General features: G+C 32.0%; 2 protein-coding genes across 2 annotated transcripts in view; one reads left to right on the forward strand and one right to left on the reverse strand.

Annotated features, from left to right (window-relative positions):
- The window catches only part of LOC106104842 (elongation factor Tu GTP-binding domain-containing protein 1), a 65,218-nt gene extending 60,111 nt beyond the window's left edge, over positions 1-5,107 (reverse strand). Inside the window, exons 1-8 of the mRNA XM_013285017.1 lie at positions 4,623-5,107; positions 3,978-4,217; positions 3,490-3,679; positions 2,447-3,317; positions 2,300-2,373; positions 2,017-2,172; positions 1,159-1,276; positions 117-841 (exon numbers count right to left, since the gene is read on the reverse strand). Of these exons, the coding sequence (XP_013140471.1) occupies positions 117-841; positions 1,159-1,276; positions 2,017-2,172; positions 2,300-2,373; positions 2,447-3,317; positions 3,490-3,679; positions 3,978-4,217; positions 4,623-4,970 (2,722 nt within the window). The 5' untranslated portion in view covers positions 4,971-5,107. The remainder of the gene's footprint in view (positions 1-116; positions 842-1,158; positions 1,277-2,016; positions 2,173-2,299; positions 2,374-2,446; positions 3,318-3,489; positions 3,680-3,977; positions 4,218-4,622) is intronic.
- A 2,409-nt stretch (positions 5,108-7,516) lies between these two features.
- Positions 7,517-14,397, forward strand: LOC106104777 (protein amalgam-like). The gene is made up of 7 exons (XM_013284912.1): positions 7,517-7,807; positions 9,505-9,595; positions 10,655-10,836; positions 12,105-12,315; positions 12,596-12,695; positions 13,084-13,241; positions 13,593-14,397. Exons 2-7 carry the CDS (start codon positions 9,556-9,558, stop codon positions 13,850-13,852), a joined length of 951 nt encoding a protein of 316 aa, XP_013140366.1. The 5' UTR covers positions 7,517-7,807; positions 9,505-9,555; the 3' UTR covers positions 13,853-14,397.
- Positions 14,398-15,277: the final 880 nt, after the last annotated feature.

Raw genomic sequence — 15,277 nt, forward strand, 5'->3', positions numbered from 1 at the left:
TTAAAAACAACTGCAAATCAACAATGAAAATTGTTAAAAATAAAAGACGGTTAGGAACTACTTCAGTAAGCACTTAAAGTGTAAGACGAAGTATGCTTGTAAATAAGATAAATTACCTGAAAGTGGTCCAAATGTATGATTAACGTCATCTTGCTCGTTTTTCTCTAAAGTCCATTCCTCGACACAAAAAGCAACACCCATCATTGGCTCCTCGCACAATGGACCCGCGAGTGTGGCCAATTGGAATCCATTTACAAAACTGCCCTCGAATTCAAATCTGGGATCCTCTTTTATATCTTTTTCGTGAAGTAAAAACTTCGTTTTGTAATCATTCGTTTGATTCAGAAGTAGATTGGCACCACAATTTCTAGGACCGACTGACCATATTTGTTCCACTACATTTTCCCATTCAGGGCCAAGTTTCGAACAGATTGTTTGTAGCTCGGATTTGAATATTTCAATTAGCTTCATCATTCGTTCCGACAGCGTATGTTTCGTTCCGTTGATTTGTATTCTTTCCAATTTGTTCTCTAAATTGTCATTTTTTGAAACGCCTTGTAAAGACTTTATATGTTGAGAGATTGCTTTCAATAAATCAGTCGATTTATCCAACAAAGCTGTTATTTCTTTCGGCAATGGTTTCGCTCTTATTTTTATTTTACTTTGTTTGTTACTGGTATACATAGTAATGTATGGATCACTTATTGTTTCATTTCCTTTGTTTACATTTTGTGAATCTATTTCTTCGTTTGCCATATCTATTTTTGGCGGTTCAACTATCGTCTCTCTGAACGGTACAATAGGTTCTGAGACGGATAGTGGAATTTTCGCATAAATATTCCTGTAAATTAAATGGTAATTTTAGAAACCTTCAAAAAGATGCAAATAGTGGAATATACCATTAACAACGAGACTTACTACTTCCAAAATTTACTAGAACAAATATCTAAACATTTATTGGTTATCTAGAAAACAGAATAGAAACTGCTATTGTGCAAAAATATTTAACAAAAATTGTCGCCCGCAACATTGTTTTCACCTCATGGAATAATCCAAAATAATCTGATACTGGATTTGTACAGTTCCATAAATATTTCTTAGGTCAACATTCATTGGATATCAAGATGAATTAAGAGATAACATAGATATCATACGTACTTCAAGTCTTCTAAACATCTCTGCAGATGTACTTCGCCAGCTGTCACTAATACGTGCTCGCCAGATTCTTGAAGAAGCACTTGTACACACGGGTCTGATTGGTTTAGAAGTTTTAAGCCTAATAGAAAACAAATTATAAAGTTAATTAAAACCAAACAAAACATATTTACAGATATAATAATTACAACTTAATAATGTCCAGAGTAATTGCTATCACAATTACAAAACCATGATTACTACGGTAGACGATTTTTCCGACTACCTCTTAGATAATAGGAAAAACTAGACAGCTAGAATTACAGATTATGCAAAATGTTAATTATTACAGTGGTAAACATTACAGAATAGATTCAAAGGAACGAAGGCATCTGAATATATGATGAACAAACAAACGTGACAATGCGAGTTTCACGTTACGAACTTTGACAGTCACTTTGTTGTTGGTATTACGCTAGCAAAAGGAACGCCGGATCAGATATACAATTTGGAAGCAAAGCCAGCTTTAGTGGTTACTATGAAAATTGTCGTATAAATTGTACGTCTCTTCAACTCAGAAGATTTAAATAAGAATTTAGATAATGCATTCATATCAAATAATTTAAAAGGTACTGATTAAAATAACTTTACAAACATCACAAAAGACACTAAAGTCAACATTCTCACTGAGTATTCTTAAAAAATAAAACAGTAGCTGTTGCTTACGTCTTCGTCCGCGCAGAAATAAAAATTGTAATAAATATAGCCTATGACAGATTGGTGAAAGAAATTTGAAATCGGCCTAGTAGTTTTTGACTTATTACAATACATACAAAAATACAAATCTTTCCTCTTTATAATATTAGTATAGATTTAACCTACCTTTGACAAGTTGAGGTAGTTGGTTAGGATACGCAGGTTCTACGGCGACTCTAAGTATCGGCACGGCTGCGTACTGGATCTCACAGAAAGCAGGACATGCGATTGTACTGCTTAATGTTGCTGTTTTAAGTACGTATTCATCTAATCCACCTATACCTACAACAAATAAAACAATCGATTTCAAATAAAACAACAAACAAAGAAAAAAATATTTTAAGCGAACTATAACTTTAGCTAAGATTATAACGTTAGCTACTAATTTGTATTATTTATTACATCTTACCTACTATATTTCCTGCAACTCCTTCATCGATTTCTTCCAATTCTCTTCCCATTAAAATATACAATGATTTTACTCTGTAAATAAAATACAAAATTACGAAACATGAATTTGAAAATATCAAAAAACGATTTAACAAAAAGTACCCACTGAGCAACAGTAATATGTTCATCACTTTGTAAGTCTTTTAGTTTCTTATTGGCATCGATTTTCAAGTCTATCAAATTAAGAACTTTGTTAGGATCATGTTTAGGACCCAACACATAAACAGTGCCACCTTTTTTTATTTTACCACTAAAAATTCTAGCAAAAGCTATAAATGCTGGTTGGTCTTTATTTTCCTTTTCACTCTCGTCTTCAACACATTTTTCTAAATCATTATCAAGTTTAGTTTCGTTCTCATTAACTGTTTCTAAATCTGTTGTGTTCTGTTTCTCTTGTCTTATCTGTCTTGCTCGTTCTCTTCTCGCTGCCATTTCTTCTAAAGTTAACGCCCTTGGTTTATTTTCGGGCAAAACATTTTTGTCCACACTAAACATTTTCGATACAAAAATAATCACAGGTCTATCGTCACTACTATCACAGGCTAAAAAGTCACCTTTAAGATTTTTCGTATCCAAACTATACGAATCAAAGTCCCTTATAGGGGAGCACATTAGTTTCTCTACCCTTTCGGGTAATATTTCTTTTGGTGATGGTAACATTTTACACACCATGTTCAATACTACAGTAGACAATGGTAGCCATTGCATCATTAATGATTGTAGTTGAATTCTACTGTCTGTATGTCTCAGGTCACGAGTTGTAAGTTTAATATTTAATTTTTCACAAATAACGGGAACCTTATCTTTCTCATTCCTCATAACAATAGTTTCATAAACATTCCATAAGTTATCAAAAATAACCTGTACAAATAATGGCTTCTTTGCTTTCTCCTGAGCTCCTTTCATAAAACGTTTCGTTTTGGGATTCAAATAATAATCACCCCATAACACTTTTTTAAGAATATCTTCCTTAACACCTATAATTAAATTTACTATCATATTTTAATTCTACATTTACACAAACAAGGGTCTACCGGCTAAATTTAGAAATACATTTTTTTTAAAACAAGTAGTTTATTCAGTCTGAACATAGTTACTTTAGGCAATAATCTAAAATCCAAGTTCTAAGACAAATTTTAAAATACTCACCGAGTTTATTTGAAAATAATTTAGCAAATGTATGTATAGTAAAACCCCATCCATCAATGGCACTTGCAAACACAACATTTCCTTGTTCTGGTGAAAAATATAGAGTAGAATCATCTGCATCTTCTAAAGCAGATGTCCAATCATAATAATTATTGTCCTCCGATTGCACTGTTGCAGAATCACCTTGTTGCTAAAAAAAAATTATTTATATCATAACAAGATGTTGCTCGCCACTTCATCAGCATGAAATTATAAAATCGAAAAAATACAGCCTATGTTACTAACTGATAACATAGTTTTTATTGGTGAAAGATTTTATTTAATAAATTATTTATGTTACAAAAAATTGCTATCTTAAATAGTACTATTATAGTTATAAAATAAACTAAAAAAATGTTCAAAAATGTGATAAAACTATATACAATTTAATATTACTACAATTAAAAATATATCTCTTAAAGAATTATTAAAAAAAACTTTAATTTTACCTTTTTATCAATCATGTTCTCTTCAGTTTTCAATACATCAGATGCAAACAATTCCCCCATTATAGCATTAACTTGTTCCAGTACTTGACCTATATGAACATAAGCGTCAAGTGCATTCATTTTCATTTCTAATATAAGTCTATCTATTTTGTTCAACACAAGTACTGCTTTAATGTTCTCCGAGTATGCTTGTTTCAGAGCTAATCTTGTTTGCGGGCAAACACCTTCAACAACATCCACCTATATAAACCAAAAAAACTGGGGTATAAGTTGTTTTAAAGTAATTAAAAATATATGTTTCTCTCCAAAGCATATTTAAAAAAAATTACTTTAGTATACTTTTTGTAAGAAACAAATGTAGAAAATGTGAAAGTTAGGTAATATGTGACGTTTATTATATTACACTGTAACATATTATTGTGCAATTTTTTCGTTTTGAAATGTGTTTGAAAGCCATAGAAAATCTACAAGAAACATTAAATCAAAATCGTTGTCACCTGAGAGATAAAACAGTAGGATCTAAGTCTGTATTTCTTTCTCTCTAATTTTATCTGAACTGTATTCATAATCTAATATTGACTCCTTATAGTTAGTCGTCTATGTGTGTAACATTTATTCATAAATGAGTTACAGGTTAAAACTTACCACAACAATGGCTCCATCACATAATCTCACCGCTGTAGACACTTCACTAGAAAAATCTATATGCCCAGGTGAGTCTATCAGATTTACAAGGTATTCTTCTTTCTCTAAAACATGGTATAGAGAAATGCTGCTACTTTTCATAGTAATACCTCTTTCCTGTTCATCGGGTCTACTGTCCATGTAACGAAGCTTTCCCGACATTCTCTGGGAAATTATGCCATTACTAGATATTAAGGAATCCGCCAGGGTTGTCTTCCCATGGTCCACGTGTGCTACGATGCAAATGTTTCGCACATTTGAAGGTTTATTTTGTAATTCCAAAAGTTTCGTTGTATCTACCAGCCTCATTTTTATTAACACTTCAAAATTTCTGTTTAAATAGTGATCAACTTGTTATTAAATAAGAATCTTATTAGCGATATCAAAAAATTTACACGATAAAGTTAACTTTAAAATTGCACAATGTGTACGAAATAATATTGACATCACTCACGAAAACATGTCACTGTCAAGTTGTTGACGTTTTCGTTCAGAAACACTGAGTTAAGACTTCTTTGTTTTTAGTTCTAATAATTTAGCTTTTAAAATAAGTTTTATTGATTCATTGCAGTTGAATGTTTTTTCTGCTATGTACCTATCCATTATTTGCAACATTTCATCGTCATCATCAATTTGCCCGTGTCTCTACGCAGGGTCAGCACGGTATGTACATACTGCTCTTACATGTATCTTTATTAGCCGTAATGTCTGCATTAACCGCCATCTTAAGCATTTCGCCTTTCACACAATCCATCGATACTTTCTTCGGTCTACCTACAGCTTTCTAGCCAACGTCTTTCAATGTAAATGCTTTCTTATTTATGATCTGCAGCATTTAGTAAGGGTTGTTACTTAAACATTAGCAATATAGGTAAATTAAACATCGTAACCTAATTCAAATATAACTAGGTAATTTAGTTGTTGGATTGGATTCGTATTCTCTCTCGGATTAATAGTAATCTAAAAGTATTCACATACTTAAATGTTGTGAAAAATACTGCTTTTCTGCTAGCAACGTAACAAAATGTCTGACTTAATTAAAAAAAAATTAATCGCCATAGTATGTGGTCACACAACTCTTTCAACGCAAACTTTTCACATAAAAGTATAAATAAAATGTAACATAATATATCAAGGGTTGCTACATTGCTACTAATGCAAAGGGCGTGTTCAGAGACCGGAAGCTGCCTGAAACGCAAGATTAACGTTCGTAATAAACTACGTTACGTTTTCTTAAGGGTGATACTTATAATAACCTCTGGAAACATATTCAAAGTCTAACTAAATAAAACAAACGTATGGAAGTACTAAAAATCATTTTATAATTCAATTAGATTTTACTAATGGGAATTAATGTTAACATTGGCTAACTTGGTAAGTTATTGAAATACCGCCTTATTGATATTTGAGACCATCGGAAACGGTGATACCTAAAGAAACACGCCAAGGAAATAGTTATAAGGAAAAAAGATATACTAATTATATGAGATAGGATTTTCAAAATCAAAAGAGCCACCGGTAGTGCAATGGTATAAGGCGCGGTTCGGAGATAAAAAGGGGTGCCACAGGTATGCGAATTATTCTCACATAACACTCTTAAATACCAACCTCGTCCCCATTATGAAAAAGGTGACGCTATGTAAATCTCGCCTAGGACGGTCAGCTACAACCAGCACTAACCGGAGTGACATTAAAGTTTTTAATTGTTTTAAACAGATGGAAGTTTACAGTACATCTACAGGGCTGGCAGTTTGCCAAAACCAATAACACCTACCTAACCTAAATAATTTTTCTTGACACTTTTGTTCGCTTTGCTACCAAAATTTATAAGAAACAGGATTTACAACATAAACTATATATGGTTAGTAGTTAGTTATAATTAATAATTACAGTATATTTAATGTTATTTTATCCTAACAATGCACTTAGGGAATTGCAACTGCATAAAATAAAGCGAGGGCTCACGTTAAGCAAAAACGGCTTTATCTTTCACACTTGTAAAAACAATTAATAATTAATTGCCTAAGAACTTAAGTAAATGTGCATAAAATGTTTCTTTTCATTTTTTTAACTTTAGAATCATTTTACCCAAATTTATATGAACTTTGATAAGTGGGAGATTATCCCTAAGGTAAAGTAGACAGGTGTTTGTAGCCCGAGATAACACGCGAGGTGCAAATTATGATATCAAAATGCTAAAGTGCCTCTTCATGCCTAACTTAACATGACTGTGACTGATTAAAGAGTTTAACACCGAGATAATTCCTGGGAACACAATCATTAAGCCCGCTACACACCTATTTTTAAACCTAACAGTAAAACCGTACGTGTGTAGAATATACTGAGAACTTCAAATCTTAAATGACAGTTCTTTTGCCTACATAGGTCAGTTTTAATTGTACAACTCGACTGTTCAGTTAAAACTGGTGAGTTAAAAGTAAAAAGGTGGGTAGCGAGCTTTAGATCGTTTTTGTAACTGACATTCCAAGCGCCTGAACAATTCTCTCGCGTTTTTCAATTTCCTAAGATTTATATGCCACTCCCTTGTTAAATGATTATTGAAGTAATGTAATATTTTATACTAAAAGACGAAAACTCCATTAGTGACCAATTAACGACTGCTAAAGAATGATTAGCAGCCTTACTACACTAACATAGTGTTATTATAAATTTTATTAAACAACGGCCCAGATTACAGAAGTCGTTGACATGACTAGCTTCTTATTGAATATAGCCGCAATATCAGGGATAGTTAATTTCATATACATGTTGGTATAGTTATATTATCGTATGGCGATTCAGTTAACGTGAATTGAGAGAAACGCGTGCGCGAACCGCGATCCCCTCTCGCTCAGTCTCCTTTCAGTCCGCGAAGCGAATTGACTTGTGCTTGTGCGAATTGCGTCTACGTTTTGTAAAATATTTCGTTACCGTAATCGTGTTTACCCCTGGTGTTTTATTGTACCGTTTTATGGATTACATTAGTTAATTTGTCGTGTAAAACATTGTGACTTTATTGCTACCAAAATGATAATTTTAAAAATGTGGATGGATTTATCGTGTTATGGTTATTGTTTGTGTGATAAGTGTACTTTCATAGTATTTGTTAAAAATTATGTTATCCTTCATTATGAGAACTAACATCCGTAAGTACAAATAACAAAAAGTATTAATTTTAAAGCCGATTTAGAGAGAGAGATTAAATACAAATGTAACATAATTAATAAGTGTAAAATTTTGTTAATTTTCCCTCGAAATCAAATAATTATATACAATTTTCAAAACATTATGGTATTATTTTTGTTTTTTTTTTCTTTACCATTATTGCTCTACGATAATTAAAATTGCATGCGAAATTGTGCTTCTACAGGGGTTGAAGTTTTAAACCAAACTACATTCTCCTTACTCGACAGATCTTGCTCAAACGGACTTATTGTGTCTTCTTTATTTGAAGAACTTCCTACGTTACAAAATTTCTTTCCTCTTGGAAGAACAAAAGGATTTGACGAAATTTGTCGAATCCAGAGCCTCAGATTTCTATTGTAAAGGAATAAAAGATCTTCCGATCAGATAAACATGTCGAGATATTTTAAGTAAAGATTTGATAAAATATTAAAAGATAAATCGAAAAAAAAGCAAGTTAGTTATAATTTTTCAATACAATTCTGCAATTTCATACTTTAACCCCTAATCTTTTTTCTAATTCTTGTTCTTCCTCAGCAATGTGAGCATTTGCTTTCTCAAGGGTTTTCTATTTATGTTCAAACGATTGTAGCTTTTAAGGTGGTACACCGCTAGTTTCCATGATTGTACATGATAAAATACTTACTACTTCGCTAAAGATATCCAAAGTAATTCTTTGCCCAGTACAGTATTATTTAACGTTCAAACATTTATACCAGATTTATGCTTCATTTTAATTTGATTGATCTATGATCGCAGCTCTTGTAAGAATCAAAAAAAGTTAATGTTGTGCTCTAACAAGTTGTCCAAACTGTAAAACAATTACATATTGTGGTGAATGTATGGAAGAATCGGCCGGTCTTCCTGTTATACGAGTGTCTTGTCTACGTTCTTCATAAGTTATATATTAACATTATTAAGAAGAAACATTATGAGCATTTTTATAAATAATCCTTATCTTTAATCGATAAATATTACGTAAAATTACAGTCAATATTGAGCTAAAAAAATAATACAAGTAAGTCGTGTTTGCAGAATATTTTGCCGGGGAGCTATTTTTTCCTTAATAGAGTCATCCATTGTTTCACGGCGTTTTAAGTTGGCTAAGTGCCAAATTCAGGTTGCCTACAGTTGTTACTTATATATCTTTTACTGTCGATAATATTGTATAGTCTGATAGCAGTATCTACATTGCTAAGGCTACCCTTGAAATAGGGAAAAGTTGTCTGTTATAAACTTTTCGGGCGCAACCACGGCTATTACGTTATTGTTTCGTTTAAAACTAAGTAAAAATGTAATCTTCGTATCGTCAACAAAGTAGAATTCAATAAAAGTAAAAACGTTATTCAACTTTAAAAAAAAATAATAGTTAAATTTCTTAAAAACTACTTTGCTATTCGAAAATTTCTTTAGTCCAGTAAATCCTCATGAAAAGTAAAACACAATCTTATTTTTATAATTCAAGTTTTTCAATTCTATTTAAAAAAAAAAAAACAAAACGAGTATTATCTCAATTTTATTTAACAAAAGTTGAATATCTACGTGCAAGTCTAAACAAAATGCGGATAGAATTGCGTGCTACAAGACACTTCTTTACGAATACAACTGTATTTTTATTTGTAAAAATGTATAATTCAGTAATTTTATGTTTTATTTGCAGGTTTACTGTTTAAATAATAATTAAGGTTTAACAATAATAAGCGAGGGCATCATGAACATCATATTGCTGGCGTTTACATGTGGTCTTTTGGGTGTGTATAATTTTTTTTATATAGTACTAAATAATGATACTAATACTATTATAGTAGACGTTATTTGATAATAATTATAAGTCAATTTTAACTTAAAAATATATTCATCACAGCCGTAATAAAAGAGAAGCAAAATATTTTCGTAATTTTTATGAAGCCTCTGACCTTAAATTGATGTTGACATTTCTCGACATCTACGATATCTTTTTGTAAACAATAATTCTACTTCTGACGATCCATTATTTTTAAGGAAAGTAATTATATTAATGAACAGCGACATTTATGTAAGATATAAAATTACAAGTAATTCGATAGGAAAACAAAAATGTTGCTATATATCATTAATACTATTCCGAATAAGAATAAAACCATAAACACTCGACACTGGTCCAATCCGCTAAGGGAGGGCCATAGACAAGAAAATGAACTGAACATTAATACTAATATTATGCTGTGAGAAATAATAAATACGATGTAAACACTGTGTAGCGAGGCCTTAGCATTCTAAGGCATTTCCAACACAAGGCTACACAAATCTACGATTTTAGTCTCTATGTCTACACTAATATTATAAAGAGGAAATATTTGTATTTTTGAATGTATTGAAATAACTCAAAAACTACTGGACCGATTTCAAAAATTCCACCATTAAAAAGATATGTCAACACTAAGTAACTTTTTTACTATTTTTTTAATTCGAAGCGACAACACGAGCAACAGCTAGTAATAAACATAATATTATAAAGAGAAAAAAAAATATTTTTGTATGTATTGAAATAACTCAAAAATTACTGCGCCGATTTCAAAAATTCTTAAACTTTAAAAAGTTATGTTATCACTGAATAATATAGGCAATATTTTTACTATTTGTTTTATTTCACACAGATGAAGTCTCGAGCTAGTAATAAATATTACTCAATTACGTAGAGATTCTAAACGTACACTAACAAATCTGTAATTTTATTTTTAAACAATTTAAAAATAAAATTACAGATTAGCGTAGCGTTATGTTCGAAGGAGCTAATACTTTATTAATTCAGCTTTAAATTACTTTAACAGGATCATTATCAGGACAGGACAGTCCAAGTAAATATGACATATTTGATTTCACAAATTACACAGTCAACATGAAAGTAAAACAGGAGCCACACTTCTATAATACGTCGATCAGAGACTACAAGGCAGCAGTGGGTCAACCTGCGTACTTACATTGCTTTGTGAAAAATTTGGGCGATCGAGAAGTAAGTTTTATTATCTTTATTGAGTAGATAATTATCTCATAAGTATCCCTTATTCGTGGTGTCTCTTAGTCCTTGCGCGATGTTATAAGACCTTTTAGCATAATTTAAAATTAAGTACCTGTAATCGCCCGCGACCCCGACGGCATGGAATTAAAAAAACAATAGTAGCTTTCGTGTTCTTCCAGACTATGCTCTATATTTATGGAAAATTTCATCGAGATCCGTTTAGCAGTTTAGGCTACAAACTCTAACAAACATCCATCCACACTTTCAATTATAATATTAGTAAGACTAGCTTTCGCCCGCGACTCCGTCTGCGTGGAGTTAAAAAACAATAGTAAGTAACCTAATATTCTTCCAGACTATCCTCTATATCTATACTAAATTTTATCGAAATCGATTCAACCGTTTAAGCTACAAACTCTAACAAAGATCTATCTAAACTTTCGCATTTATAATATCTGTAAGATAGTACGAAGTAAGATTTAATAATCGGTATGACTGAAAATGATACATTTCAAAGTCATATCTCCCTGTTATTTGATCTTTTCGATTAGTTCCTTCTATAAAGAGTTCCAATCGAAAACATCGTTTCATGACAAAAGGCACAAAAGAATGTACTTTTCCACTTACACGAGTTGTATACAAAAGGATTACTAACAAAAGTTTTAATTTAGTAGAACTTCATAAGCTTTCCCTTATCGAAACGCTTTTATTATTCCTTATAAATTATTTGTTATAGACGTTTATGAGTTTTATCAAACCCATAACAGAGTACATTTTCAATCATTCATCAGTGTCATAAACAATGATATAGAACGGCCACTTACCTTTGCCAAGCCCATAGGAACAAACGCTATCCATAAAGGTGGTCGTACATTGTTTGGTACTGGCAACAAGCCAAACAAAACAAACAATAAATAACAATACAGTAGATATTACTGAATGTACAAAACAGTTACCATATCCGTTCATCAAATTACATATTACATAAAATATTATTTTAACACCAACCAATACATTCTTCAATAGCGTTTAACCGAGCAAAGAAAGATGTAGAGTTAATCATGGATTCCCATCACGCGAAACATCTTTATAAAATATATTGTAATGTTTGTTTTTGTATGAACATGTCGGCAGTTAGGCCAATGAACGTAAGAAATTTCCGAGCAAAATCTTTTTCATTTTCGATCCTTCCCCGATGAGTCAAAGTGATGCACGGCAATAAGCATTTCTAACTAATTGAATTAATGATATATCTAATTCAGGTATCATGGATACGCAAGAGGGATCTTCATATTTTAGCTGTGGGAGTCCACGCTTACAGTAGAGACCCACGTTTCGCGGCGATACACACGGAAGGCTCCGACGACTGGGTCCTGCGCGTAGCTAACGTTCAACTCAGAGACACGGGAGCTTACGAGTGTCAAGTATCAACTGAACCTAAAATGGGAATTACCTTCTGGCTCACAGTAGAAGGTTAGTAAGACAGGAATCAAACTAAAAATGGCTCACTGTATCGACCAAAACTTATAGAAAAGAGAAGCTAATATTGTCGACCTTGACAAAAGGTTCTGACCTCAAATAACTATGTCAAGATGGCGTCGTTGTCTTAGAAAACCCTCTCTCGCTAATTAAGCAAAGACATGAGTACTAAAGTGATACTTTGAAAAAGGTGCTGGAAACTTTTGTAACACTCAAACGCCTTATAGTTAACGAAACAAAAAGAAGAATAGTTAAATGTAAGGTTTTGTTTCAGTGTCTAAAGCAGAAATCACGACGGGAACAGAGGTACTTGTTCGCTCCGGCTCTGATATCAACCTCACGTGTCGAGTAGCGAACGTCGCTGAACCACCCAGGTATTCATGTTACCCTGGTACCTTATGCACTAAACATTGAAACTATGTGCACTAAATTGACATTACGTCGCCTAATGTTACGCGGTGTAACATTTCCATCGAAGGGCTCGTTGCTCGCTTTGTTCCCCGTAACACTATGAACGGACTTCATAAATGTTAACCATGTAATATTACATTGCACCTTACATCATAAATTAACAAATTAATATCTTCGACTAATTTAAAAAAAGCCAGGTGTTTGCATTTATCAACCAGAGTCTCATCACTTTTGAAGATATTCATTTCATCATTAAAAAGCTTTGTTACCAATGAGTAACATAGGCTATATATTTAATTTTTAATTTCACGCTGACGAATTCGCGAGTAACTAGTGTTGTTATAATTTTAGCTTTATCTACTGGTACCGTGATACGAACATGATCAACTACGCGCTGCGCGGCGGCGTCAGCGTTGAAACCGATCAACATTTACGCACCAGCCGTTTGCTCGTCGCGAGAGCCACCACGAAAGATTCTGGCAACTACACCTGCGTTCCTAGTAACTCAGGTACACTTCTCACTAAATGTCCTTTCCATAACAGGAATATTGACCAGAGTAATACTAAAGTGTGATACACGCACTTATAACTAGAAAAGAGTATAAAAAGTAATAACATTTGATTTTTTTCTATAATGTCCAATTCCAGTTATGCGTAGCACTTGCCCAGTACAGATGGACATTTCCAACGACCAATGACACTCATTGGCGCCTATTAGCGTTCACACTCTGCCAGTTAATTGACGGTTCAAACAGAGCTGTTGACTAATTAGTCCGTTTACACTTGGCCAGTACAGTTGTACTGGCCAAGTGTAAACCGCGCTTTAGAAGGCACTTATTTTAATTATATTCTATTCTTAGACACGGCGTCAATAATGGTGCACGTCGTGAACAGCGAACGTCCTCAAGCGATGCAAAGCGGCTCCTCATCCACATCGGCTTCGTTACTAACCATAATTATCATAACGATTGTCGTTAAAAATAATCGATTCCTATCGATTTTAATACAACTTATTATACTCATAAAGTTCATTTATTTCGCATTAAAAATAAATTCAAATTCAATATCAATCAATAAACGTATTTTAGGTAATTCTACAGATATAATTATGACAATGTAAATAAAATCCCAAAGGAAACTTGTTTCGGAACTGATTAATTATTATTTAAGTGACAAATAACGATTAGTTTTATAAGATTCAAATTCTTATAATAAAATAAGAATACAATAAGTAACTATTAATTGATTTTAGTTATAAAGTCTTATTTTTGAGGCTCAGTATATCATCAAGGGGTAGTCTGTGGTTGCCATCACCAAGCTGCAGGATCGAAAGGTTCCAGTGAGAGATGACCTTTACATACAGAATGTGTATTTATAAAATGCATACCTTATGCTTATTACATTAGGTGTAAAATTTGTACATAGTTAATTCGTAAATATTAAATAAAATATAATTTAGTCGTCTTTCTAGTCTGCATATTATGCAATCAATTGTAAAACAAAATTGGTGCTTTTGGTTGTAAAAATTGTAATGAATATATTAATCAAATTAAACTAAAAAATGTCAAACGCTCAAAACTTCTAAATTTGATTGTCACTTGTTCAAAAATAATGTAAGAATTTTGATCCCATCAATTTTCTCTCAAATTACAATAACATTGTTTATTAACTAATGCTAATATTTTACTTATTATGTAAATTAATTATTAATAATTATTTTACTTATTACATATATATTTTACTTATTGCACTCTGGTTCCTCTTAGATTTACCTTTTTGTTTATGGTTATTATTTTTTGGACTGTGTTTATATACGACTAAAAAAGAGTTAATCGAGCTTTATGTGTGAGTAGTCCAATATCAAATTAATATTACCTTGTTAATACTATGTCATTTATTTAAAAATGTAAAAAAAACGAATTTGAAATCGATGACAATTGATGGACTATACTGTGTAATATGATCTAACCTAGAAATTGCACTGCCGTAATAAAACTTTAGTTATATCAGATTTAAAGAAAAAAGTTGCAAATATCAATTTGCACCCATTCCAGAATTAAGTAAATGAATTTCTTTTCACGCTTCACAAGTGTTAAAAGGGATCAAACTAAGTTTTGAGGTAATTTAAGTAACACGTTGTAAATGTGTTTTTAATGTAAATTTAGATGTGGTGTACAATTAAAATGTAAGTCACATTAATATCAAATACGTCCATTATTTGTGGAGTAATTGTATTAATAAAATGTTTTATATGTTATTTTCTTTCTTATCGCCAATTCCTTACTCTTCACGAATCACGATGTCCAAAATGTGTTGCGCTCCGTACTTCTATAAAGTTAGTACTCAACCACAATCGTCTGAAGTTTTAGTTGAACATATTTCGTAACTTTGCACAAACATGTAAACAACTGGGACAGTAAAGCACTTAAACTTTTAAAAGGAACGATCGGACTTAAGTATATTAATTTTGTACCGGGAAACTCAATTAAGAAACAATGTATTAAAAAAGTACTAATTCATCGATTACTTAAAAATCTGCTCTCGT

The sequence above is a fragment of the Papilio polytes genome, unplaced genomic scaffold (genome assembly GCF_000836215.1).
Source record: "Papilio polytes unplaced genomic scaffold, Ppol_1.0 DF823399.1, whole genome shotgun sequence".
Taxonomy (NCBI): Eukaryota; Metazoa; Arthropoda; class Insecta; order Lepidoptera; family Papilionidae; genus Papilio; species Papilio polytes.

Bases quoted from the DNA above. Each gene is read 5' to 3' on its own strand.
- LOC106104777 (XM_013284912.1), top strand. From the start codon at position 9,556: ATGAACATCATATTGCTGGCGTTTACATGTGGTCTTTTGG. The intron at 9,596-10,654 runs GTGTGTATAATT...TTACTTTAACAG, and splicing joins GTTTACATGTGGTCTTTTGG to GATCATTATCAGGACAGGAC. The intron at 10,837-12,104 runs GTAAGTTTTATT...TATCTAATTCAG, and splicing joins AAAATTTGGGCGATCGAGAA to GTATCATGGATACGCAAGAG.